This window comes from Microchirus variegatus (assembly GCF_963457635.1).
Source record: "Microchirus variegatus genome assembly, chromosome: 18".
Classification (NCBI taxonomy): Eukaryota; Metazoa; Chordata; class Actinopteri; order Pleuronectiformes; family Soleidae; genus Microchirus; species Microchirus variegatus.
Genome location: NC_139819.1, coordinates 15228533 through 15256503, shown reverse-complemented (window position 1 = coordinate 15256503; position 27971 = coordinate 15228533). Strand labels below are relative to the sequence as shown.

At 42.1% G+C, this 27971-nt stretch overlaps 1 protein-coding gene across 1 annotated transcript; it reads right to left on the bottom strand.

Moving 5' to 3' along the window:
• Positions 1–90: 90 nt before the first annotated feature.
• On the bottom strand, positions 91–27068 carry ddr2l (discoidin domain receptor family, member 2, like). Its single transcript, XM_083905212.1, has 19 exons — positions 26879–27068; positions 16313–16411; positions 15981–16083; positions 14758–14833; positions 12703–12855; positions 11865–12012; positions 11657–11762; positions 11144–11580; positions 10971–11060; positions 10676–10812; positions 8588–8699; positions 7947–8063; positions 7601–7675; positions 6340–6584; positions 6099–6226; positions 5242–5439; positions 4818–5052; positions 3356–3505; positions 91–3158 (listed from the first exon to the last, which is right to left on the bottom strand). Exons 2-19 carry the CDS (start codon positions 16371–16373, stop codon positions 3024–3026), a joined length of 2706 nt encoding a protein of 901 aa, XP_083761338.1. The 5' UTR covers positions 16374–16411; positions 26879–27068; the 3' UTR covers positions 91–3023.
• Between the last annotated feature and the right edge of the window lie 903 nt (positions 27069–27971).

The following is a 27971-nucleotide window of genomic DNA, read 5'->3' as shown; positions in this document are numbered from 1 at the left end:
ATATTGCCGAACAAGACACAGTGTTGACTCTTCTATTTGACAAATTGTTTATTATTATATCATAAGAAAAACAAACCAAGACATCAGAGGGTACAGAGTGAAATAGACTTGGGGCGACAGAACACTGAGTGCCTAACTCCCAATATATTAATATACACAGCTACTAGAATATGTACAATATGTCTGAAACAATACTGAAGACTGAGGATCAAACACTGTTGAAAAACGAACATCTCTGCTGGAAACATTTTAAACTACTGAATTCCTGTTGAAAAAGAAGAAGAAGAAGAAGAAAAAAAACACCAAACACATTCCCAGAATAGAAATAATCAGAAAAATAGCTACAATAAATTCTGATAGATAACTTTCAATAACATTCAGCACACCCTAATCTGCATTCACACACACAGATATTATAGATCACATACACTGTACACTATCATACTAACAGTCGCATTTATCTCTCTAAAGCAACCAGAAGAAGACACAGGCTCACTGCAGCAAAGAAATCTGGGAAATTGAGTTTAGTGGTTTAGTGGTACTACTTTATCTCAATTAGCTCCCACAGTTCAAAGGAATGTCATTCTCAAACACACACATGCACACACACACACACACACCAATAAAAGTGTTAGGATACAGTACAGATAACAAAACGCTATACACTAACAAACAACACCGAAAGTTGTACTCGGACATTACATGTGGCCGTTTCCTGTCAATGTGTCAATGATTTTGGTTTGAGCCATTTTACAAATTCAATTTCAGCATTTATCACGACTTGAAATGAAAAAAAAACACTTTGGGAAAGTGGGAAAATAACACAACGATGCAAATGTGGTAAACCGATCAAATAAGCCTCAGTGTTGTGTATACATTAATAAATGTATTTACTTGAAGACCTTGATCTCCCTTCTTATCATAAGATAAGAGAGTCCTTTATTCCTCCTGCAGTGGGTAAATGTACATTTGGCTACAAATACTACAGCATATGCATGGAACACACATCTTATTTCCATAGATTGATCAAAGTCTGCAAGAGGTGACCACTGTAAAGCCCACAGCTCTTTTTGTTTTCAATGCTATGCATAAACATCTGTTTATTGTAGATTTCAAGAATGGCTTGTTGACAGCTCGCGCTAATTACAAAATAAAATACATTTTCTTAAATGTCCTTGAACAAAATGTGCAGCAGTGATTTGTTAACGCAGTAGCTTCATCGGATCTAATGAATACAAAGTTACAAAGATATGAAACTTAGTTTGGACCTTGGTTCTGATGGTCAGAAAACATTGTAATGCTCCAACTAAACTGCCTCCTAAACTCATTTTTTTTAAGTTTCATAAGGTTCATAGTGGGAATAGCCCCTTTTCCACTGCATTTACCAGGGATTTTGAAAAACCTTGGTTTTCAAAACTTTCCACCAAAATTACCCAGGGAAAACTTTTCCTCGACCCCAAAATTTCACCCGCAGAAGTACCTACTCACGACTAAGGACTTTTTAGATTACAGGAACTCTAGAAGGGTGGGGCTGTTTGTTGAGGAACACTGATTGGTGGAACACATGTTACAGATGTTTAAGCAAGACCTTTAAAAAAAAGAAGACGAAGAAAGAAGAACATTAAATTAAAATTTTTTCATTTCAAAAATTTGGAGCAAAATAATAGGACCTATGACCTAAGTGGACAGACAACAAGGTCCAGCCTCTTGAGAGTGTATGATCTGAGGAGGAGGGTCAGTAGGACTCCGAGTTGGTGACATGAAACTGTCGAGTGTCGTTTTCTGGAACTTTGAGGCGCTGTGGAACAGCAAACCACACAGATTACTGGGAAATATTTCCCCCAGGTAAATAATAGTTCCTGGAAATGGTGGTGGAAAAGGGACTATTGTGTGGTTGAAGGCACAATAACACCAGGCTGGGGAAAGATAATTGTTTTTCCTGAAAGCATCACCATCCTCTCCAAATAACATAGCAGGAAGTCTTCACGTCACTGTAGCAATACACAACAGTTCTTCTCAAGTGTGGAGTTGAACTGGTCTTGAACTCTTTTGATTGTTGGGCAAGTTTTAGTTTGTTGCACTTCCTTGTTTGGAACCCAATTTACATGACACAGTTGGACATGAAGATAAATTGTCAACTTGATTTGATAAAATCTCTGTACTATACTTTGGGTACAATCACTACTACTTACATTTCTTCATTTCTCACTGGTAGACTACCACTCTACAAACAGTAAGGCACCTGAAATAAAATAATACACCAATTTATTGATACAACATTTTGCCGCAAGTCACCTCATAGGGATGAGGTGAAGAGTTTTCTTATAATTTGGTTGATTGTCTCCAATTATCATTCTTTTCAAAATAAACACATAGGTTTCCACAGAGCCTTTTAGGCAGAACCTCGGCTGAACAACATTTATCAACAATGAAGATCAAACAAATGAAATAGAATTAACCAAGAAAAAAATAAAAATAAATCTTAAAAAATAAAATCCTACACTACAATTTCACCCTAACCCTATCTCCAGTGTGGGTTAATATGAACATGAATAATTGAGACACAGACACAGTGCTTTACAATAATAATATTCATAAACGTCACAAGTGACAGGAAAAACTACCAGGACTGAAGAATTTGTGAAGAAGGAAATAAAGATGATGATAGCTTTGGCACCACCGTAACAAAAAAGAAGGCGAATCAGAACATTTTGGTCTTTGGAGGATTTAAAAATGGATGAAACTAAGAAACTGGCATTGAGAAATCTTTGTTCAAGATTTGTTCCGACCATGTGAAGACCTCTGAGAGTCGACGAGCCATTTTCTATTCCCATCCCGTAGTGTGCTGTTATTTCCACAAAGCAAACTAACCATCTGACCACAGTCTCTGCCAGTTTCCTAATTTCCCATCACAATGACCTGCTCTTGGAACACAATACAAGTCCATCATCTTCTCAGGTCAGAGATTAACAAATGTGTTACCAACAAATGGTATCAGAATGGTACATCCCAGTGACCTCGGCTCACTGACTAACGTGGGGCTTCAAGGCTTGAAAAAGTCCCTCAAAGGAGGGTCGGTTGGGGATATCTCGACTCCAACACCGCATCATTAGCTCGAAGAGAGACGGTGGGCAGAGAGGAGGGGCATAAAGAAAAATCTACAAGAGAGTGAAAAAAACATTCTGATTTATATTAACTTGCTTTGAAAAGGTTTAGAATGATCATTGAAGTACATTGATATTGGTGATTGAGTCACGCACCTATGGACATAAGGCACACACACCTGACTTTGTATGAATGACACATTTAACCGTACTGAACTGTATTATTTGTGGGTGGGTTTGATTCATCTCACCTGTCGGCCCTGGTTCCTGAAGAACTCCCCGGAGTTCTCTATGACTTGTTCGTCAGATAACAGGCTGTAGGGCTGCTCTTTACACAGAGTAAAGATCTCCCACAGCGTTACACCAAATGCCCACACATCACTGGCTGTGGTGAACTTACCCTGAGGAGAATGAAGGCAGGGTAAAGTCAAATCATTGTACTGAGACATCGGCCAAGTCTTGGGATGAGCACAAGTGTTTGATGATTCGCTTGATTATAAAAAGTTATTAACTGCAACACCAATAACTACCTCATTTGTGATGCATATATTAGGACTAGGTGGCAGTGACAAGACTTAAAGATGAACCTGTTTTGAGTTGAAATAAACAAAAGTGATCTACTGGACGTGATCTCAAAAGGTAAACAGACTAAATGAATACGATTCGATCTTTCAAGAAGCCTGTTGGTACCTTTATGGACCAAAGTCAGGTATAATGGTGCACCGACACCAAACAAAAGCACACAACTATTTTGTGTCAATCATATAATACGCTTGAGTTGAAATACTTGAGTGTTGTGTGACCTGATCCAACAAAGCCAATCAGTGTTGAGATTCTTGTACGCAAGGTTGTTGTGCTTCTGGCTACAGTGAGCAATGGCGTCCGAGAGAGAAAGACTGTTGTTGTTGCAGCGGAATAACATTGAAACAGTGGCCGTTTCTCACTTTTCTGTGTCCAGGAATGCAGTTTTAAGTTAAATTGAGGAGAATTGGCCAAATTGGCCATTAAGAGTCTAAACATGTGGTTTGTGTATTAAGATATAACGTATTTATAGTTTGGCAGCAACGTTGTTGGTGGTGAACGGCTCCGCCTCTGTGGACGTTCGGTGCCACACAGTGGCCGACACAGAGCAGCGTTATCTCGGCCTGTACTGAGGACCAATTGCAGCCCTTGCCATCTCTGTTGTCCCTTGACGGAGTGACGGACACTTAAAAAATATTTTAGATAGATAGATAGATAGATACTTTATTCATCTCACAGAGGCAGCTAGAGACGACGGAGAGGCTGTGACATAGACGTACGTAGAGCACTTTATGCAGCAGTATACATTGGGTTCAGGTGTGCTTGTGGGTGGGGTGCCCAATTACAGCTGATCAGCTATACCTGTATGCTGCTCCTGAGGCCTGGGAGGCTGTTTTTTTGTTCTTCATTTGTTTATTTTGACGAGGATGAGCACACACACTCAATTGGCACACTTCACCCACGACAACTCTCAGACACCACACTACCGACTTTGTGAAAATGTTATGATATGATGTGAAAATGTATTTTACATTCGCAGTTCTTTCTTTTTATCTAATCCATAAACAGACAGAGGTAAAAATACTTAAATTAGTCTCGCAGGTACAATTCCTCTGCATTTTACCCATCCTCTACTAGAAACCTTGGGTACTTGGGTGCTCGAAATTATTAGTTTTTCCATTTCTGCCTCACCAGCAGGATGCTTTCCCAGGCCATCCATCGTATGGGAAGCACCGCCCGGCCCTGGATGCGATAGTAGTCGCTGCTATATAGGTTTCGACTCATCCCAAAGTCAGCAATTTTGATGGTGAGGCGTCGGTCCAGCAGGCAGTTCCTCGTGGCCAGGTCCCGGTGCACAAAGTTCAGAGAGGCCAGGTACTTCATCCCCGATGCGATCTGCACTGACATGTGGAGGAGGTTGGACAGACTGGAGGGAGCAGGAGAACAGATTTGAGCAGGGAAGAAGAGAAACATCAAAGGAGGTGAAGAAAAAAGATCTGAATGCACAAGGTCTGGCAGACTTAAACTGGTGTCTTGTAGCAGGTTTGGTGGCAAAGTAGATCAACTCATGCCGTTTACATCAACAGCCAAATTTAAAAAAGACTTGTGTATTAACCTGACTGAAGGGATGTTGTTGGCATGCGTCAGCGTGCTCTCGATCTCCCGCTGTGACAGAAACATGTTGAGATCACCGTTCTCCATGTATTCGGTGACCATGCACAGCGGGTCAGACGACACGCACACACAGAGCAGTCGAATGATGTTTGGGTCGTTCAGACGAGACATGATCTTGATTTCCTTCAGGAAGTCATTCCTGACAGAGGGAGGGTGACGAGAGGAGACAATCTCAGCTGAAGTCTTAAACTCAGACATTAAATATTTCAGATTTCATTCAGCCAGTGATTTCAGCAGTTAGTGGGTCGCGATTTCTCGGTTAGAAACTACAGCTGCTAGTATAGATTTAAGTAAACAGTGCTTTTTGGCAGTAGTTTATCAGTGAAAACAAAAGCCAGCTGCATGTGATGCCAAATAGCCTCAAGGCAGTTGCACATCAAATGGCATGATAATGGGAATAATTCAAACGTTAATTTCACTGCACCCTTATTATCCACATCAAGTGTGATGTGATTAAATGAATAAACTGCAGTCAACATCGTGATGATGAGTGTGTGCTCATTTAAACTGTACTACTTCACCGTTTGAGGATGATCTGTAGAGTGTCTGTTTGAAGATTGGACAAAAGTTCTGCTTGTTAACAGTTACTGCTGTGTGCATCATCAACGCCCATTCATTGATTGGGGGGAAAAAAAGCAGCAATATCAATGAATTCCTTTATGGATGTGCACTGACTTAGGTTCCAAAAATACTGCCGTATAAATTAATTGCATGAAAAATATCCATCTTATTTGTCAAAGCCTTTGCAATTTACAAAAAGCATAAAAGCATTGACAGGAGATAGAGCCACACAAATACCTGGCCTGGCTGGTGGCGTCGGCCCTCAGCTGTTTCACAGCAACAAGCACAGAATGGCCGTCTCTGTCAGGGAGGGGAGACCCCTCCCCTAGGAATTCTAGGAGACCCTCGGCCTCACACAGGTGGACCTGCAATAAATAAATACCACATGCAGTCCTGGAACATTATACAAACTCAAGAAACAACAAATTTCATCCAACAAATTCAAGCTCACACTTGCCCCGCCCTGAGCTGAGCTCACCTCTCCAAACTGCCCCTCCCCCAGCTTTTCCCTGAATATCAGCTGCTGCCGTGGGAACTCGGCAGCAGAGATGTCCTTCCTGGTGAGAGAGTCCACAGTGAGGGCGGGGACAGCATACATGTTGCTGCCAGTGACACCCTGCAGACGCACAATGTCCGTCTCTGCGTAGTGCGGCGCGCTGTTATGGAAACACTGGTGTGGGGTGCACTGGGTGACATCAGGCTCAGCATAACCTCCTCCACATGCTGATGGCAGAGAGAGAGGTGTGTTTTTAGTTTTCAGGCTGTTTGTCCAACTTGACAACTTTGACAAACTGGAGTATTGATCAGCTCTGGAGGATTTACCAATGGAAATAATGCTTTCACTTTTCTATTTTAAAGAGACTTTCACACATGTCAAAGTGCAACATGCAAACGCCATGTTGTGTCATAAGGATTCAAACCGATATCCTTTTAGCTATGAGGCAAACTGCTGCACCATTATGCAGTGCTTACAGGCATCTAATCATCATGTGTTCAGCTTGTTACTCACCTGTAGTAGTATTTATAGATTTGTTGACGAAGCACACACTTTAAAATGCCATTCAAGATTAGGGATGTGAATCTTTGGGTAGCTCACGATTCACTTTGATTCTTAGGGTCACGATTTGATTCAAAATCGATTCTTGATTCAACCGATTCGATTCATACTATTCTCAATTCAAAAATTGATAAAATGCATGCGTGTGCTAAGGCAAATTATGGCATCAAAACAATACACTTTGTATAAGATAATGTGATGATGTAATCACGCAGAGGGCAAACTTAAGACAAGTTAACATTTACTCATTCAAAACAAATAAAAACAAAAAAATAACTTGCATAAATAAAAGCTTAGGCAAGCTGCCTTTTTCTCCCAGAAGCTAAAAAAATAAACTGTACACAAATAACACAAACTGGTGATTTGTGTGGTTTTTCAAAATAGAAACAAAATCGATTTTTGAAGTTTATGAATCGATTCAGAATTGTGGATGATTAGAATCGCGATTCCTATGTGAATCGATTTATTCCTCCACCCCTCTTGATGTTCCAATACTTTTTTTTTCTTTTGAAACACACAGAATGCAGCTAAAGACATTCTGATACCAACGCGGTCTCTGGCAAAAGCTACACTACCAGAAATGACTTATTCTCTGCTCTAAAGGCAGTGTTTGCCAGTGGCAGAATGAAGACGAGTCATCGTCTTGTCTCAAGTGACTGGCTTCACACTTTTCTGCTCTTACCACACACCCAGCCAGATGCCATGTGACAGGAAGTCAGCAGGAGAAGGTCATAGAGAGGATTACCAAGGAGAAGAGCTGGAGGAAGAAGAGGAAACAGGCACAGGGAAGAAAAGGAGAGAAACACTGCCGAATGAATGAGCTTTTATTTTTCAGTTTCAGTGAGAAAATGTGGAAGAAGAAAAAGAGAAGAAAATTTGTATTCCAGGAAATAAAGGGAGAAGTTGTTAATGAGTGATGGTGACAGAGGACTGATAATGTCCAAGTAATTTGTCTACAGGACTCATCTGATCCTTTGGTGTTGAAGAACGACAAGAAAAAAACAATCTTTGTTGCAGTGCGTGCTCACCTGAAGCCTCTGCACTCTGTGACAGCTCTGGCAGCTTGTTTCTCAGCACCGCTGGGTTCTGGTACTGTGGGTCCAGCAGGAAAACCCTCTCATAGTGAGGGTCAGTGTTGGCAGACCCTGAGGAAAGAACACAGCACATGAATGATTTATTCATTTATTAACCTTGATTTACCCAGGTATATCCCATTGAGATTAAACGCAACAATTTATTACTTTAATATACAAGTAATGAGTAATATATCAATTATTACATGTTCAAAGCAACTTAGCCAACATTGCTGATGAATACAGGCGGAAGCAGAATAATAACATCAACAACATAAATCACCAAAAACTATGCACTGCAGCTTTAAGATACTGACACTGACAGTCAGTACCTGATGGATGTAAAGATAAAGCTGTGCGTAGAGAAATGATCCAGGCTGCGTTGGATACGGAGAGCCTGCTTGGGGAGGCAGAAGCTCATAGCACAGGAGCGGAAAAAAAGGCCGGTCTGTCTGCACCAGATGAGGGGCACACTCTATAATATAATATACTATAATTGCAATGCCTTGACTTAGTACACACAGTCCCAGCCATAACAACACAAGTAGATTGTTCCGTTTACCAGTCCCTGATTGGGACATCCCTACTGTTACTACCTGAAGGGCCATGTCCAGAGCGTGGGGGCACAGGGGGGGTCTGCAGGATGATGGTGTCACTACAGGATGACAGACGAACTGTCACTTCCTCATCGTGGATGCAACGTGGAGCCTGGGAGAGAAGACACAGATATATCAAATAAATCTTTTATTTTAGCACCACAATCAAAAAAAAAAGTAACTAATAACAGTCACTCTTCCACCAAAACACAGCACAGCACAAAGGAGTTGTTGATCCATGGCTGTGTTATTTTGTGACTTCCGTGTTGGAAATCCATCAAATTTACCTCAGTAACCATAACAACTGAGGTAGCAGTTGATAAACATGAACAGTTAAAAAGGCATTACAAACGAGCATTTCTCCTGAACAGCGGATCGTCCTGGTCCGGGCACTAGTCCGGGCACATCCGGCTGCATAAATTGAACCGACAGTGTCTTTTGACTCTGGGTCCGACTCCGGGTCAAAGGCGTAAAAGAGACTGCGGCGGGGAGTCGTGACGAATCGATTTTTAAACACTGTTAAAACAATGTTTTGATAATGAGTAAAGCCCAATTTATACTCCTGCGTAAAGTGCTCTGCGTAGCTACGCAGAGTCCTCTGCGTCGACGCAGAACCTGTCGAAGAGCCTCTGCGTCGTCTCCGGGTGCACGGAATATTTTTTAAGTGTCCGTCACTCCGTCAAGGGACTACGGAGACGGCAAGAGCTGCGATTGGTCCTCAGGACAGGCCGAGCTAAGCTGCTCTGTGCCGGCTCTCAGTGCGCTCCGGGCGTCCTGACAGAGGCGGAGCTGATCCCCGCCGATAACGCCGCTGCCGAACTATAAATACGTCATATCTTAACACACACAGCACATGTTTAGACTTTAAATGGCCAATTTCTCGCCTCAAATTATCTTAAAACTGCGTTCCGTGACACAGAAAAGTGAGAAACGGCCACTTTTTCAACAACAACAGTCTTTCTCTCTCTTTCTTTCTCGGACGCCATTGCTCACTGTAGCCAGAAGCACAACAACCTTGCGCAGCGACCCCTACTGATCGGGCGGGAAATTGCAGCGAGTGTCCGTCACCACGACGCAGAAGTATAAATGCTCGAGGCGTCTCCGTGGTGACGCAGACGGATAACGCATACGCAGTCGGAGAAGTATAATGTGGCCTTAACAGTGCAGCCACCGTTACAGAGGGGGGAGCTGTGCTTCTGAGAGCGAATGTGCTAATGACGTCACTTCCAGGTATTGAACAATCACAAGACAGTTGTGAAAGCCCTTGCTGGCTGGCCAATCACTACACAGTCTGTCTTCTGGGGGTGAGATTTCAGTCTGAAACAGTGCGGCTGGCGAGAGCTTCAGTGAGGAGAGCTCATTTCTAGCTATAAGCCAGTTGAGTCTCTTCTAGTTTCTGAAGAAATCACTTCAGTAAAACAAAAAGATCCCATAGACAAGTGTTCTCAGTTTATCTTACTGTTGCTTTGGGATTTGAAAGTTGTCTGTGATAAACATCACACCAACACAAAGCCACAAATTCTGACCTTACGTCCAAAAGGGGAAAAATAAATGTCTGTTGTTTGGTAAAACTGGTTTATACTGAACAGCTGTTCACATCTGCTGCTTCAAACAGATTGTCACTCAACATGTGGCTCAAAGAACCACACAGTGAAAACAATTGGAGCGTTTAGAGGAGATTTGAATGAGGCTAATGTGCATCGAACTCTATCAGCTTCTACTCTGAGACAGTCTGATTAGACCTGAGGTGATTTGAAAAGTAAAACAACACAACTTAATCAAGAAAAGAAAATAATATAAAATAGTTGATGAACATGTCGTGCCTGAGGTAAAGCTACAACAACCTCCCTCAAGAAAGAAAAGCTCTGTAAAAATCACATTTCACAGCCAGAGAGTGGGAAAATATCCTGCCTTTTGAATTTATGGATCTGGAGAATTTTTCAATGTTTATTAACACTCCATTAGAACAATCTGATACCAGACACCTCGACATCACAAATGTTAGTGTGACATTGGGATTTTAGAAAACCGGAATTATTTTCACATAAAAAAACACACTGTGAGTGTCGAAACAGAAAACTCACTCACCTTCTCCAGAACCTTACAGACGTACTGACACCACAGGATGAGGAAGATGATGATGACTAACAGCAGGATGATGGTAACCAGGCAGCCAATCAGAATGGCTGTGTTCCCTTCTGGAGGAACACTGGCAGATGGATTAACTGCAGTGAAGAGAGTGAATTGTCAATGAGATGCCCCCCAAAAAATAATACTATATATATGTATATATGTATATATATATCTATCTATATATATATATAGATAGATATATATATATAGAAGTCTAACAGCTGTCACATTGAACATTTTTTGATCACACCTGTCCCTGGTATTGGTGTCACAGTGCTCTCCTCACTGGCCAGAGGGGAAGTCACCACCAAGGTCATCTGGGTCGGGAGTATGGTGTCCTCTGAAGGACAAAATACTGGACGTTATCGTAGCATATTGTGTGTGCCTGCGTGTCTTGTGTGTGCTCACATGTATATGCATTACCTGACTGAAAGGAGATCTCACTGAACATCATCCAGACATCAGCAAAATAAAAGCGGCAGCGGAGAGACTTGGCGGTGCGGCGGTTCAGCGGCACAGTGACATAGCGGGCGCTCGGGTTCCTGTCGTCCAGCACCGTCTTGAACACCACAGGCTCGAGCTCCCAGCCGGCAATGAGACGGGGCTTAAACCAACAAGATACAGAGGAGAAGATCTTGACACCGCGGGAGAACATGTTGTTGCTGTGAACCTTCATGGACGTGAAGTTCCGCTGCCGGTCAAACACAAATTCCATCTCGACATATCCCTGAGTTCCCAGCGAGTCGTTCCTCCAGCCCAGGTAGTCGTAGCCTGGCCATACGCTGTACTGGCGCGTCAGTAGAAAGTTGTCCAGGCCAATTACGCCGTCTGTCAGCTGACCCAGCCCACCAAACAGTCTCCTATTGGATGACATGACTCTCAATCACTATAGCAGATCAGAAAAACAGGCAACAGTGACGAAGGTGTGCGACTTGCCTTCGCTCCAGCGCTCCGTCGTATGTGGAGTCGTTGAGGCTAGCACTTGGATAACCAGGCGGCATCATGAGCTGACCCTCTGGAGCACTGTAGGAGATCAGACCATCTGCCGAAAATAAAGAGGCAGAAGGCCACACGTTTTATCACCCAACTTCAGGACACAGATTTGTAGACAATGCAAAAGTGTGCGTTTGTGTTTGCGTCACACCATCCCATGGACATCCATACAGCTCCACTCTCATGCAGACTGTGGTCGACAGCTTGGTGACCGGGATCAGACGGATGTAGCGAGTGATGATTGGAGGATGAAGGTCGTTGATGACGGAGGTGTAGGCATTTTTGTTAGCTTCCATCACCTGGAAAAACAAATATCACGGAGGTGAGAAACAAAAAGCAGCATCACTGAGGCGTAAACAGGGCTGCAAACCAGTGTTGAACAGGACTGATGCTATTGTTACCAGAGTGATGGAGGTGGAGGTGCTGAATCTTAATTGAATGCAGTTGAAGTTAAAGGCATAATGGTTTGTGGTTGGACTCCGTGTGCCATATTTTAGTATCTGTATCATATCATATGTATCATATTTTATCATCCTCTAAATGGGAATATAAATGACAAAATTCACATCATGTGCTGCTTAACAAGACCTGAAATTAGTGATTGTGACCATTAACTCCTTAGGAAAATATTTACTAATGCCAGAATTCCAGTGAGATACAAGTCTGATCAAAACACATTCGTCGTCACGAAATCTTTTTAAAGGCTGTAGGAAATCTGTTTAAATTGCATCCAAGTGGTGTTTCCATGGGACCTCGAGGGCTGACAGGAAGCTGGTTTGAGTGCCATTTCCTTTCATGTGTGTGAAATAAACATAAGCAGTATTTTCTTTTTTTCGTTTCCTTCCTCTTTCTCCGTCTTCTCTCCATCATTTTGTTCTAACGCTCCATCACATATTTCCTCTACATACTCCGATCCATTCTTTCTGGTTTCCTGCCTCAGTGTTTAGCCCCCACTCTCACCGCTCCACTCCGACCATGTCACCACTCACTGGGTTTTCCAGACGGTTCCTCCAGGACTTCCACAGCAGACCATCTCTGCTGTAGTTGAGCCGGTATTCTCGGGCGTACTCTTTCCCAGAGTTTCTGGCGTATCGTCCCTGAGTCCCCACCACTGTCAAGAAGGTCAACCTGCCCAGGTCAACCTGAAGGACACACACAAATGTTTCCGTCAACACACCAACAAGCCAGACCCAAACCCAAACTAAAACATTCTAAACCAAATTATTCAAAGCCTCTCTCACAGTTCATTCAAACATTTTATCATAACGTAACTCAAGTGAGTATTCTGCATAACGTAATCAAGTGACACTGTGTCCCAATATTTATGAGACATCGTCCATATATAGGACATCGGCACAATTCTCTTATGTTTGGCTCTATACACCACTACAATGGATTTGAAATGAAACTAACTGAAGATGTGCACACTTTCAGCTTTAATTTGAGGTTATTTACATCCAAATCAGGTGAACGGTGTAGTAATTACAACACTTTCTATATGTGCCTCCCACTTTTTCAAACTAAACAATCATACATAAATCAATCTTTCATTGTTTAATACTTGGTTGCAAATCCTTTGCAGTCAATCACAGCCTGAAGTCTGGAAGGCAAAGACATCACCAGACGCTGGGTTTCATCCCTGGTGATGCTCTGTCAGGCCTCCACTTCAAACTGCATCTTCAGTTCCTGCTTGTTCTTGGGGCTTTTTCCCTTCAGTTTGGTCTCCAGCAAGTCAAATGCATGCTCAATCAGATTCAGGTCAGGTGATTGATTTGGCCATTGCATTACATTCCACTTGTTTGCCTTCAAAACCGATACCTGAACAGTTATTGTAGCAGTGCTGGCAGTGATCTCTGCCATGGTTTTGACGTTTCTGTCTTCCCTCCTTCAGATCAAATTTCCAGCATTCTGGGAATTTAGCGTAGTCTGTCACACATTGGTGAGAATTGTTCACACAAAGGAGGTTAAGACTGCATATTGCTTTAAATATAATGTTTGGGCTTTTTTGCCTTTATCGGACAGGGCATTGAAGCAAGAAAGGGGGAAGATGAGGGGGAATACACACAGCAAAGGACCACGGGTGGAATCGAACCCTGATCACGCTACCAAGAGCCAATAGAGCTACGTGCACAATGGAACCGTGGCTGCTGGTACGCTGGGCATCTTCTGGTAGGTCGTGTTGTCATTGTGATTTCCCGGAGATGCTAGTGAAGTGCTAAATCGCATAGTCAATTTTATTCGTAAAAATTGCCGGATTTCGGATACAAGAGAGACAGTTATCGTATCAAAAAGTCAGAATGTCAGCCCTACATTGTTGTGTACCCATTCCGCGGCGTGACAACAAAATCGTTATTTTTGAAATGCCGATTGCAAACTTGTGTCCCACCGTACCCTCACCATCCATTCGGCTCACACACACAGATCCACTGGAAACCTATGAAAGTTTACTATTGTACCGAGACAAATTTGTACAAAGGGGTACACAACAATGTAGGGCTGACGTTCTGACTGACTTTGATACGATAACCGTATCTCTTGTATCCGAAATCCGCTAATTTTTACGAATAAAATTGACTCTACGACTCAGCACTTCACTAGCGTCTCCGGGAAATCACAACAACAACACCACCTACCGGAAGCAGCCAAGCGTACCGGAAGCCACGGTTGCTTGGCGGAAGTTCCATTGTGCACGTAGCCTATTTTGTGCTGATAAAGAGGTTTTGTTTGCAAGATGCAAAACTATCACCGATCAAAAAATTTGGGTGAAAATAAAAAAAAATCATATAAACTAGGCTTTAGTGGAACAGCCAATAAGAACACTTTTTCTCTCTCTGCGACCCTGCAATCGGTTATTGATCGATTACTTTTATTATATTTATATTATATTCATTATCTTGTCATTGTCATGACTCTCTGCTGACCTCCCTCTCTCTCACACGCAGTTACACCGACTGCAGTATCACATTCATCCTGGTTTAAAAGCCTCAATGCAACTCCATTTCAGACTGTGCTGTGTTTCTTTGAACTGGTGGACGGAGACAAACCTGCAGGAACTGACTGTCCGAAGGCTCCAGCTGTCCCTCAGGACACCACGCGCCGTCACCCTCCTCGCGATTGAACCTGCAAATGCACACATGGTTGATACGCACGTCTGCATGTTCTGCAGTCAGAGACGTGCTCCACACAGTCCGATTCACTCACTGGTTTCGTGTTTCTGAAAAATCTGCTTGCACCAAGTCTTGGGAAATAACTAACTAAAAACTAACTCACTCTTTGTAGTGCATGAGTGCGTTTATGCTGACAGCAATCTGAATGATAAAGTCAAAGGTAAAAATGCATCTCACACTCACACTTTATTGTAAAAATACAATAAAGAGCTCTATGCACTCTCAAATCAGGTCATTGAAATATACTAAAAAAGCGGAATGTAAAATGCACTGAAAACACTGAAATGAAGTGCATAGTAACAACTTAAGTCAAAGGCATTACAAAAAATGTTATGTTTTCTTAGGCTGGCTTTACACGGCAACGGAAATATTTTATCAGATGTGCCTTTCGTTTAGACGGCGACTGAAAAAAAAATGAACCCACCTGTCGCGTTCCCGTCTAAAAGGTTGAAAACGCAAAAGTGTGCTCTGAGCTGCTCAGGCTGGTATGACGCTGAAGTTGGTACCACATTCGACGCTGAAGTTGGCACCACATTCACCTCAGGTTCTCTAAAGAGAACCGGGGGCGAATGTGGTGCCAACTTCAGTGTCGTCACGCTGGCTATCCTCCTGTACGCGTTGACGTCAGATCCATGTGCAGTACAGACAAACAACAAAATCCAGGAGTCATTTCAGCAATTACGCCGAGTTAATGTTGTGGTTTTCGACTGTGGGCTACTCAGCGCTACTAGAGAGAAGTAGAAGGACGTTTCAGCGCATGCGCCCGCTCCTGGTGTTGTTGTATGGCAGTACTTCACAGCGCCACCTAGCCACCTGACATGCATACTACATCAAATTTCACACACTTTTGCGTCACCGTGTGCATGCAGATTTCCACCCAAAGACGCTCGTCTAAACGCGAAATAAAAAGTGGCAACGCAACGCCACTTTTGCGGTTTGTGTTCAGATCGTTGTCGTGTAAAGCCAGCCTTAGTTTATTCATGCTCAGTGAGTGGAGAGAACACAAACATTGATTTGATGTAAAATATAACGACAAAATAAAAGCACAAAACCAAAGAGCAAAACAAAGTCAACAATAATATAGTCATTGTCACACTGACCTGGCGTAGTGTGGTGCTGTCGTCTCATACCATTGGCTGGATGCTGTGATGTCATCGTCTTTGATCCGCCCATCCTCCATGCCCAACGCATATCGACAATGTGCTGTAACACAAACACACACACACACAGTGAGGACTCCTGAAAGTGTAAGTGTGTGTGTGTGCGTCCTGGTATTACTAATGTCGTGGGGAGCTAAATCATAACATAAATTAATACATTTAAAGGTGAATATATTTTTTTTTATGTGAAGTTATGTAAGCTGAACATGTGTGTATGTGCATGTGTGTGTGTGTGTGTGTGTGTGTGTGTGTGTGTGTGGGTGTGCTTGTACTAGGGTCAATCTGTCCAAAGGCTGCTATAGCTTGAAGGATCAGCAGCAGGAAGAGGTGCATGATGGTCCACCGATCACACCAGCACACACGCTACATCTCTGAGAGAGAGAGAGAGAGAGAGAGAGAGAGAGAGACAAAAAGTTTAATCCTATCACCAAAACTTAATTTACACATAACATCACACAATAGCAAATACAAAAATAAAAAAGGGCATATTTTGATCAAAAAATATTTTCAGTATCTAGTATAGGTGTGACAAAATATTGATTTGGTGACATTAAATTAAATTAGTCCTTTATCAGTCCTGCAGGGGAAATTCCTTCTGTACATTTAACCTATCCTCTACTAGAAACCTCTGCCACTGAGCAGCGCCTGGGAAACAATGGGGTTTGGGTACATGGCTCGGGGTTCCCCAGCCCCACACCCTTTTTTGACCTGGTGAGGACTCCGGCACCGGCAACCCTCCGATTACAAGCCAAGTTCCCTTTCCACTTGGGCTCGGGCTGCCCATATATATCTTCATCCTTCCTCATGATAATCAATATGCCTGGGAAACTATTGATATTTTATCAAACTGTCCAAACTGTAAAAAGGTTTTTTCCAGTGTAATCTTGCGTTTCCACAACAGGGATGAGAAAAAGGTCCATCTTGTCATCTTATTGATGCCTTGTCTTTACCTACCATTATCATATTGTGTCTTTTGCTTACTAAATATGAATGAGAAGTTCCTGTAGTTGAACACATCTGTATACCGGTCAGTGAAGACGCTTCACTGGTGGTCTGTGTGTGTGTGTGTGTGTGTGTGTGTGTGTGTGTGTGTGTGTGTGTGTGTGTGTGTGTGTGTGTGTGTGTGTGTGTGTGTGTGTGTGTGTGTGTGTGTGTGTGTGTGTGTGTGTTTTATTGGAGTGGAGCACTTTATGAGAGTAGAACACAAACAGCAGCCCACTCACAGAGGTTATGCAACACTGACACACACAAACACATAGAGAACACGGCTTTCTTTAGTCGTAGTGAAGACACATCTTCTCCGAATCCTAAAAAAAAATGATGCGGACCATCTGAAATGTCACACACAGGTTTGTGCAGCGTTTCCTCTTAGGACACTGCAGCGTTAACCCTAACCTTAACCCTAACCAGTTAATCCTAACCCTTACCTTAACCTAACTACAGTTCAAATCTTGTCTCTAAACCTAACTAGTTAATCAAAAATTAGTTTCTGCCTCAGTAGGACCAGGTTTTGGTCTTGATGAGGACTACTGCTCCTGACAAGGTCAGTGTTTATGCCAGAAAAGTCCTAAAAAGGTAACAAATACAAGTTTACACACATGTTTGTGAAGCTTTCATAGTGAGGACACCCACAGACATTCCTTAACCATCACAATGCCTAACCCTAAAACCAAGTCCCTGTCCCAATACCTCCCCTAACCCTATATTTTTGCCCTAACCCTAAATTGTGCGCGTTCTCCTGTAGCGGGGAGTAGAGCTGCAACTAACGATTATTTTCGTAATCGATTAATCTGTCGATTATTTTCACGATTTATCGATGAATCGTTTGGTTCATAAAATGTCATAAAATGTAAAAAAACGTTGATCAGTGTTTGTCAAAGCTGGAAATGATGATGTTCTCGAAAGTCTTGTTTTGTCCACAAACCAAAATGATGCAGTTTTAATAATTTCTTTGTTATGTGGAGCAAAGAAACCAAGAAAATATTCACATTTAAGAAGCTAAAACCGTCAGAAATGTTGTTTTAATCATGAAAAAAGCTTCAAACCGATTATCGATTATCAAAATAGTTGGCGCACTCCCCCGTGCTCTTATAATCAACCCTCAAAATGTAGTGAGCTCTGATGCGGGCTTAACACGAAGTGAAAGATTCAGCAAAGATGGCGGCCACATGTGCCGAGGAACTATTTCATTGTAATATATTTTTGCAAATAAGCACTTTACAATGTCGAAATGTGTTGGAATATGTTGGTTTGACATACATCCAGAGGACTGTTGAGCTTTGAACACTAATGTCAGAAAATAACTGACGATTTATGAAACCAGCTAGCTAGCGGCTATTTGCCGAGTGCTTCGAGAGTGTACGCCCGTCGTGTAGCTCTACATGACAGGCATACTCTCTCGAAGCACTCGGCAAATAGCCGCTAGCTAGCTCTGCTACATCTGGGTAGTTTTGTCAGCGTTTTGGGTGTGTGTAACGGCGTTCACTTGAACACGAATACCCTGGACTTTCAATCACATTCGTGATATAGCGTTTATGAGGACGGAGAAAAATGGACATAGCCAACGCAACAGGTAACACAACAGCTGGATCGGGCAGTATTTTTCCTGAATGAAAATAGTAGCACGCTCCACCGGTAGAATTGTCAACATGTGACGTAGGTTAGCACGTTAATTAGGTTAACTATGCTAATTTGCATGTAGTGGTGTCCCAATACCACTTCCCTCAACAAGGGGGAATTTATGGTTGAGGGCACTCAAAGTGGACATTTTTACGGGGGAGGTATTGGGACGGGGCCTTACTTAACCCTCTTTTAAGGGGTGACAGAATGCGAGGGCCAGTCAAAACATCCTTACTAAGTGCTTTGGTCCTCACAATGACACCTATAGAAGTATTGTCCCTTGCTGGGACATGACCAGGAGCATAAAATCCACCAAAACATAAAAAAAAACTTCAGTTTCCAATGATTAACTGTTAAAACAAAGTAAAGACATTAATATATTGTTAAGATTACAGATGCACTCTTTAATCTGAATCTCTGCATTGTCTCGGCAAGTTTGACAACACTAGTCAAAGATCTGTAACATCATCGGCTGTGGTTTCCATTGTGATGTCACTCTCTACTGTGGACCACTGAAAAAAACATTGTTAAAACAGTGACCCTCAACCAGTCACTTTTCTGATTGTTCACTTTCCCTCCATCATTTTCTGCTCCTTCCTTCTTGCCTTCCTCCTCACTCCTTATCTCCACCCTCATCCCTCCCTCTCTCCTCCTTCCCTGCTCATATGTCCTCCCTCCTCCTCCTCCTCCCCCTCTTTCTCTTCCCTCTTCTGTCAGAACAAACTGGAGCCAAAAGCCTCAACATTCCAAACATTCAACGCAACCCAGATTTGCCTCTCTCTCTCTCTCTCTCTCTCTGGCCCAAAAACTTTGGAATCCACATGCCTTTATGAGTCTCTCTCGCTTTTTCTCTCTCTCTCGCTCTTACTGTAACACACAGGAATGTGCATCGCTCTCGCTCTCCCTCCCTCCCTCCCTCTCTCTCTGGTTGGGGGTGAGTGATCCTGAGTTCACCCTGAACAAAACATATTGTTCAAAATTAAAACAAAGATCCAAAAGGTCCAAATACAGTGCACACGAGGGAAAGTTTGTTACTGCTGTTTTTATTTTTTTATCGTCATTGACTTCCCAGTGAGCATAATCTATTGATCGGTGTTTTAATGTCGGACTGAATTTTTTTTTTTTATACCAGATCCGATTTTCGATTGTAACCCTTTTTTTCTTCTTTTTTTTTTTAAGTCTACTAAATACAACACAGTCTGTCTTCTGGGGGTGAGATTTCAGTCTGAAACACTGCGGCTGACGAGAGCTTCAGTGAGGAGAGATTTCTATCGGCTCGTTTGCAGCAATTAGGAGGTTTTTGACCATAAAAACATGTTAATGTATGTAAGTAGACCTCCATAACCCACATTATGTGCGATAGTACCACTCTATGGGAGCTTTAAAGAAAGGGAAACCTGTGCAAACCTGTGTGTGTTGGTGATTGAGTGAGCCCTTTTCTAGTCTTGATGACCACTTAAAACTGCTTTACACTTCAATTTTGCCATTCACCAATGTATTCATACTTGCACATCACATCTCTGAACAATGCCGTTTCTATCACTAAACAAATTCAGATAATGGGTCTGAAAACACAGCAATGTAATACCAGTGCAGAGTGTGTCGAGCGTGAACAAAGCCTTTGCTGAAGCCTGATTATGTAACACGGTAACACACACACACAGACACTCACAAACACATAGAAAGACCTGTACTGTACACACACACACAGTGTTACAGACTACAGTTGGTGATCAACACGAAACTACAACAGAAAGTAAACATCAGATCAGCATTTGAATCTTTTATGTAACGAATCAAGTAAAGGATAGCATGTGTTTGAGACCAACAAATGCAAACTGTGATTTACATTTACTCTCATCGTATAATACACAAATTAACACAGACAGACTAAGAAGGAGCTGATTGTATGTCAGAAAAAAAACATGAAGATAAACACGTTAATTAATAACAGTTATTAAAGGTGCATTATGTAATAAATCTAAAACAGCTGGCCATAAAATCCTCTTAATATGTCACAGAGGCTGAGGAATGATGTTCATATGACAAACTGAACTCACCAACAACAGTACAGCCAAAATATTTTCATTAAAAAAAACTGCAAATCATGTTTATGTTTTGATATCATGTTTTCCGCCATCTACCAATGATTGCAGTCAGTAGAGTCTCAGCTGCCGAGCAACTGCTGGATAAACGGGAGGGTTGCATCAGGCAGGGCATCCGGCATAAAAATCTCTGCCAAATTTTGATCATCTGCTGATAGTATCTACTCTCTTTCTTACATCATGACTCAATGGAAAAACAAACACAAATCTGCTATGTGTACAACCAATTACATTGCAAGCTGTTAGTATGTTGTGGCACCACAACATTGCTGCAACAATTTCTCAGTTTTCTAAAAAGTACTTTAATGTTATGCAACAGTCACAACATTTACAACCTTGCCATACAAACTCATTTTGACTCAGTGAGCCCTTTTACACCTGGCATTAAAATCTGTTGACTGTGATCAGATTACAATGCTCATCATGCTCATAAGGGGTACAGGTGTATACACCCGTGACACATTGAGGATGGATTATTATCCCCTTCTGGTGAAAGTCTCCTCAGCCAAAGACGACTTCTTCTCCTACTACAAAAAGTAAAGTGAAGTCCTTAAAATAGTGCGATTTTACGTGCAGCTAACACTGTTAGTATGCAGCAGACAGGATGTAATGCCCTAGTCTGCTGCTGGAAACATTTGCAGAAGAAGAAGGAGTTGATGTAAGGGGGGAAATACCGTGATCAGATCGCAATCAGATATTGATGTGGACACCGGACTGGAGACGCATGTTAAAGCTCCCATAGAACGGAATACCAAATAGCGCTGTTTTTTGGGTGTGTATCTGCGCCATTACCTCGTTTAAGAAGCCCTGAACGTTCGAACCAAACAGTTCAGCCACTGCTGAGAACGCTGTGTTGTATAGTAATCTCGGGCTCAGCGAGATCTCGAAAAAACCCGTTCTGGTTACGTAAAACAGCATTTCTCCTAAACAGCGGATCCTCCTGGTCCGGGCACATCCGGTTGTGTACACTGAACCGCAGAAGATGAAGAATGTCTTCTTTGAGCGTCATTGTCTTCTGACTCTGGGTCAAAGGCGTAATAGAGACTGCGGCAGGGAGTCATGACAAAGCTATTTTTAAACATTGTTAAAACAATGTTTTGATAATGAGTAGCAGTGCATCCACCGTTCCAGAGGGGGAGCTGCGCTTCTGACAGCTGACATGCTGATTACGTCACTACCAGGTATTGGCCAATCACAAGACAGTTGGGAAGGCTCTACGCTGGCTGGCCAATCACAACACAGTCTGTCTTCTGGGGGTTAGATTTCAGTCTGAAACAGCCCGACTGACGAGAGCTTCAGTGAGGAGAGATTTCTATCGGCTCATTTACAGCAACTAGGAGGTTTTTGACCATAAAAACAAGTTAAAAGGTGCCATATGTAAGAATGTGGCCAAAAACAGTTACTACATTCAAATTCAATACCGAGGTCTTTTTGGTTTCGTTTTCTGACATAACTGGCAACCCGTGGTTGCTCGGCAGCTGAGACTCTACTGACTGCAATGATTGGTAGATGGCGGTAGGTGGTGCCACATGCCAAAACATGATTTAAAAACATTTTATTATTTTTTTCAATGTAAATATTTTGGCTGTACTGTTGTTGTTGGTGAGTTCAGTATGTGATATGAACATTATTCCTGAGTCTCTGTGACATATTAGGAGGATTTTATGGCCAGTTGCTTTAAATTTATTACATAATGCACCTTTAATGTATGTAAGTAGACCTCCATAACTCATATATATGTGCGATAGGACCACTCTATGGTAGCTTTAATACCAGGTGTAAATGCATGTGGTGAAGCGCTGTCTGATCACAGAAAACACATTCTAATACCAGGTGTAAAAGGGGCCACTGTTGTTTCAGGTTAATGTTTCCATGCTTCCTGCATTATCAGAACATTTAAAAGGCACATGTGACCTTAGAGCAGGTGATGGGTACTAGGCCCAAAGTAAAAGAGCTGGAGGCATGTAAAGAATGTGAGAAGCGCTTGATTTAACATGCAGAGCTTCAAAATGAAAAACCATCCCTCAGCCACGGCGGTCATGGAACACACCTGAAAACCTGAACCTGATTACTGTGCATGCACAGTTTGTTGTTTTTGTTGCTTCTCTTGTAGATTTTCAGAATAAAATGACAAACATGTCACTTAGAAAACGGAGCACTCAGCACAGACAACCCTCCTCTTCACAAGCACGGACTAGATAAAAACTTCACAACAGGATGTATGTCAGTGGAACCTAGTCCAACCTGAGCCTGATGTTCTACACAACACGATTTACACTCTCACAGAATAATCCATTGAGACACCAAAACTGACCAGTGAGCTTTCAGGTTTCCAACAGCAGCACTGGTTCAACTTTTACAGAACGTGTTATCATCACGCAATGAAACAGAATGACAACAGTTTAATAGAAGTCATTCACTGTGTCTCATGTCTCCAGTGTTCCTGTCCAAGCTTGTCTTCTAAAAGTTAGGTTCCCACTAAGTGCTGCAACAATTAATTGATGAAACAACTACTACATTCATTACACAAACTACTTTGACAACTGCTTAAGTAGTTTGAATATTGTTTTTGTCTGAGCGTGTGTAAATGTGTTTTAGTTTACTTGCAGAATGTTGCCATCCACTATCAGTTAATCCCAGTAGCCCAACTCAAAAAAAAGTACGGACATGCAACTGATCAGAAGTAGCCAATACAGCAACTACAGTATATACACAATGTCTGTGCTCAGTATCAGAGGATTCATTTTTCTTGTTGGGTGAATGACAGTGAACACCTCACAGAGTCTGATAGATCATGTCTGTCTGTGTGACCTTAGCTCAGTGTTTTCCCTCTCTGCTTCCTCTGTCTCGGTGTGGTTACTAAATGATCTAAATGAACTGAATGAGATTCTGGCAGTATATGGAAACTACAAACACATTGCGTTGATTTGCACCGCAGCCACTATCTGCAAACACACTTCTTCAGGAGCCATTTTGACTGTTTCCTGTGAATGTTTGTGCTTTACAGTGCATCTGAGTAGATCAGTTTACACAGCTATAATGGGAGCATCATAACCTAGATCACAGCTTTATAAAATTGGTCAGATAATTTACATGAACTGACATTTAATGTCTGTGGTGTTTGTATGTAATACATTTCCATCCTTGACACACACACACCACTTTATTGGCTCCATGTTGACAGCACATCCATTTCTGATAGCTACAAATAAATTGCAAGAAGCATAAATGTGTATTTTGAAGCTATAAGGACAATCCTACTGAGCTTCACCTTAGTTTGAGGTTTGATGACAAACAAGTCAAACCATTGTTCTTCTTTGATCCAAACTCCAGACATTATGTGAGATGAGAGCAGCATTATTCATCGTGGCTATGACATGATTAGCATTATAGGTCTCCAGACTCCAACGGAAGGATTTGACCAGCAACAACGATGAGCTTGCACTTGAAAAAGGGCCAAATTCTGTCACTTAGACAAGTTTTGTTAGGGTCTGAAAAGACTGAAAGTCAGAAACACACGATCCTCACAACAGACTCAACAGCCCACTGATGTCCTTTACAACTCAAGACAAAGACCACACTCAGATGTTGACCTGAGACACATGGCAAAAAGTCATGAACACGAAGCCGCTGTTACACCTGAACATCTAGAAACACACAGACACTGAGAGCTGACTTCTAAGACGATGTGAGTTTCAGGTCACATCACGAAGGGTGATGGGTTTTCTTTGAATGTAAACAGAGATCTCAGTGTTCACAGTCTGAGTCAAACGCTCTGAGACTCCGTAGCTTCAGGCTCCTCTCACTGTCTGTCCTGGTGATTAATCACCATTTGACGTGAGGCTGTTAAAACACACCTGCAACACACCTGCAGGGGACCGATACTCAGCCATCATTGATCATTAAACCTGAAACTAACTTCTTGTCGTCAAGCTGAGGATTATTTTTCTGACATTTTTCTTTAATGGAATCAGTATGTATTTGTGTAATTAACACACAATACACTGAGGAAGAAGGTAACATCTATGGAATTAGATTTGTGTCAACACTTTTCATGATTCAAACACTTTGAAGAAGCAAAAAATATGTTGATTTAATCATTCAGTTAGACTCTAAATAGACTCTTCCCAACTGTGAATCGTGGGTAAAAATGAGCAACAAATCTTGTGTGTCCTCAGCTTTAGAGAGACTGATCAGCTGAATTAAAATACTAAAGCACTACCAGACCACCCTGATGGTCCTAATCGTACTGATGATAGGCCCCGTTTACACGGAGGGAAAACGCACATATTTCCACACGGTTAGGCCTCTCATTTACACGAAAACCCCTTTTTTAATCAACAATTATTTCTAAAAACTCCAGGCCAAAGTGGAGATTTCTGAAAACGACGGTTATGTGTTGTCGTGTCAACTGGGAGAAACAGGGTTTTAGGTTCTTGAGCGTCACTCGTGTTATTCGTTGTTGTTGTTGATTCTGAGGATACAGATTGGCATGCATGGCTTTATCCTTCTCCCTGCACTGCCGCCCATTGGTTTGGCGCTCTGCAGCATATTTATGCTTCGGCTTGATCTAATGACAAATTTTTGGAAAACGAAGTTCTGTGCATGATGTTATTTTTGTTATTATTGGTTATTCAATTTAGTTGCCGTTTCTTACTGTGGAAATTCAGATCTAGTTAGTTCCAGTAAAGTCCCTAGATCTCGTTGCCTAACAGCCAGTGTTGGGGGTAACGAGTTACAAAGTAACGGATTACAGTAAGGATATTACTTTTTTTGGTAACAAAGTAAAGTAACGCATTACACTATAAATATCGGTAACTACACTACTTTACTTGACTATAGTAACACACTTTTCTGCATTACCCATGCCGTGTTTGCCTGTGTGTAAAGTTCTGATCCGTTTAAGTGATGTGTGTGCATGCGTGTTGCTTGAGTGATGTAGCTGCTGGTGCAAAGGAGGAAAATGGAGATGGATCTGGAGACGCCTGAGAACACGATTTTAACCAGCAGGGCGCCCGGGCATCCTGGGTAACCACCGAAACGATGTTGTGATGACGCACGCAAAAACTGCAGCCAGCACGCGCCTGTCTATACCCACTTAGAGACTGTCCAAGATCAGTTTGGAACACCGACAAAATGTGAGTACACTGTGGAACATCACCTATGAAATGCTGGAAAGTCTCTTTGCGCAAAATCAAAACTTGGCTGCAGATTATGAACTCCCCGCGACAGAACTCTCTTCTCTCTCTCTCTTTGAGCAGTTACCTAAAGAGATCAGCTCATCTGATGCATCTGTGATTCCCTTGATTACAGCGCTAAAGCTTCTTCTACACAAAGATTGAGACCACGGAGTGAAAACAATGAAAAGTGCACTCTTGAGAATCTACTCGGATCCCCTGTATTTAATCGCGACTGTACTCGATCCTCGTCAAAAAGATCATTATGTATGCGTCATACATGGATGTGGGGATAAAACTGCGCATAGAGAAATGATCCAGTCTGCGTTGGATCATATGGTTTTACATGCCATTTTGTAAACATTATACAATAAACACTATGTGGGCATGTTTGTCCATATATCTACACGGTAACGGGAAAGTAAAGTAATAAGTAGTGAAGTTACTTTTCAAATCCAGGAACTGGTAAAGTAATCTCATTACAATTTACAGAAGTAACTAGTAACTAATTAGTTTTTTTGAGTAACTACCCCCACACTTTTACTATGGCCTGAATAGATATCATGCTATGCTCTCTGTATGACCAGTTATATTGTATGAACACTAGGACTTTGTTATGTCTTTTGACAACACTGTTATGTCCTACTGTGACTGCAGCTTTTTAAACCACTATTAACTGCACAGTATAACTCAATTCCTGTCATATCATTTTTTATTGACAGTGTAAAATGTGGGTCATATGCTTGAAAGGGTCTCAGGTCAGAGCTCAGGTGACACATGTGTAGGCCTCAGTAGCAGCAGCAGCAGCAGCAGCAGTGATCAACCACCGCTGTTGTCATGCAATCACAGCACAATCTGCAGTCATGTCTCCGTGTTCACTGTACACACACACACACACACACACACACACACACACAGGTGTTGTACAGTTGTTTACCTGTCCGCAGAGCAGCAGCAGCAGCAGGAGCTCCTTTCCGGTTGTTTTTTTTTTCCTTCCCCGGCGGCGGCAGCAGCTCGTTGGGCTGTTTGTGTCGGAGTCCAGGCGGAGCAGCTACAGAATCATTGTGCGGGGAAAAAACACACACACTCACACACACACACACACACACGGTCACTTTTGTCTCTGCGGCGGGTAGTTCCGCTTCTTGTCTGACTCCTTATAAACACTTCTTCTACCTTTCCTGAAACTGTGAGTTTGGAAGGAGGGGGGAAAAAAAACTTTTTTTTTTTTTTTACACAGTCCAAAGAGAGGAACACAGAGAAAAAAAGCGAATGTGTATTTACATCACATCCCGTTTCAGAGGAGGAGGAGGAGGAGGAGAAGGAGGAGGAGGAGAAGGAGGGCGGGCAACACGAGCCCCTGAGGGTGTGACATCTGAGAACTTGTAGGAAATGTGCAGCAGAGTTCCTGCAAAGAGAACTACACAGACTGACAGCACGACTGCTGCAAAACTTAACTAGTTACTCTTTAAGTTAGAGCTGCACTGTGCCCTGAAAATAATCTTAGTTTGGTAAAGCTTTAAAAGCTCAACAACCAAACTAGAGTCATAACATCTTTGAATGTGTCGAGTACAACAACAACGAATCAATGATTAATAATCAGAAACCATTCTGATTATCGACTAAGAAATGTCAGTGCGGTTTTGTAAGTTAAAGGCGACATATTAATGACCATTAAATGCGGCTGGATGTTACAGTCAGTGATAAATGATGAACGGCAAAGGTAAGAGGGATCAATCGACATTTTATTAATGATTTACTTTATTATTTTATTAAAAATAAACTCTATATCGCCGTTAAGAACCCCCCAACATCCTAACCATCGTCCACCAGTTCCCCTCTCCTATTTTCCCACTTGGTCAGTCCCGGAACCATAAATAAGTTCTCGTTTCCTTTGAGACTCTTTTCAAAAGAGTCTTTTGCCCAAACACCATGCTGCAACAAAGAAGAAAAGGTGAGTAACTTGCCAAACTTTAACACCTGTTTACTATAGTCCTCTTAACACATTAACACCATTTACCCACAGAAAT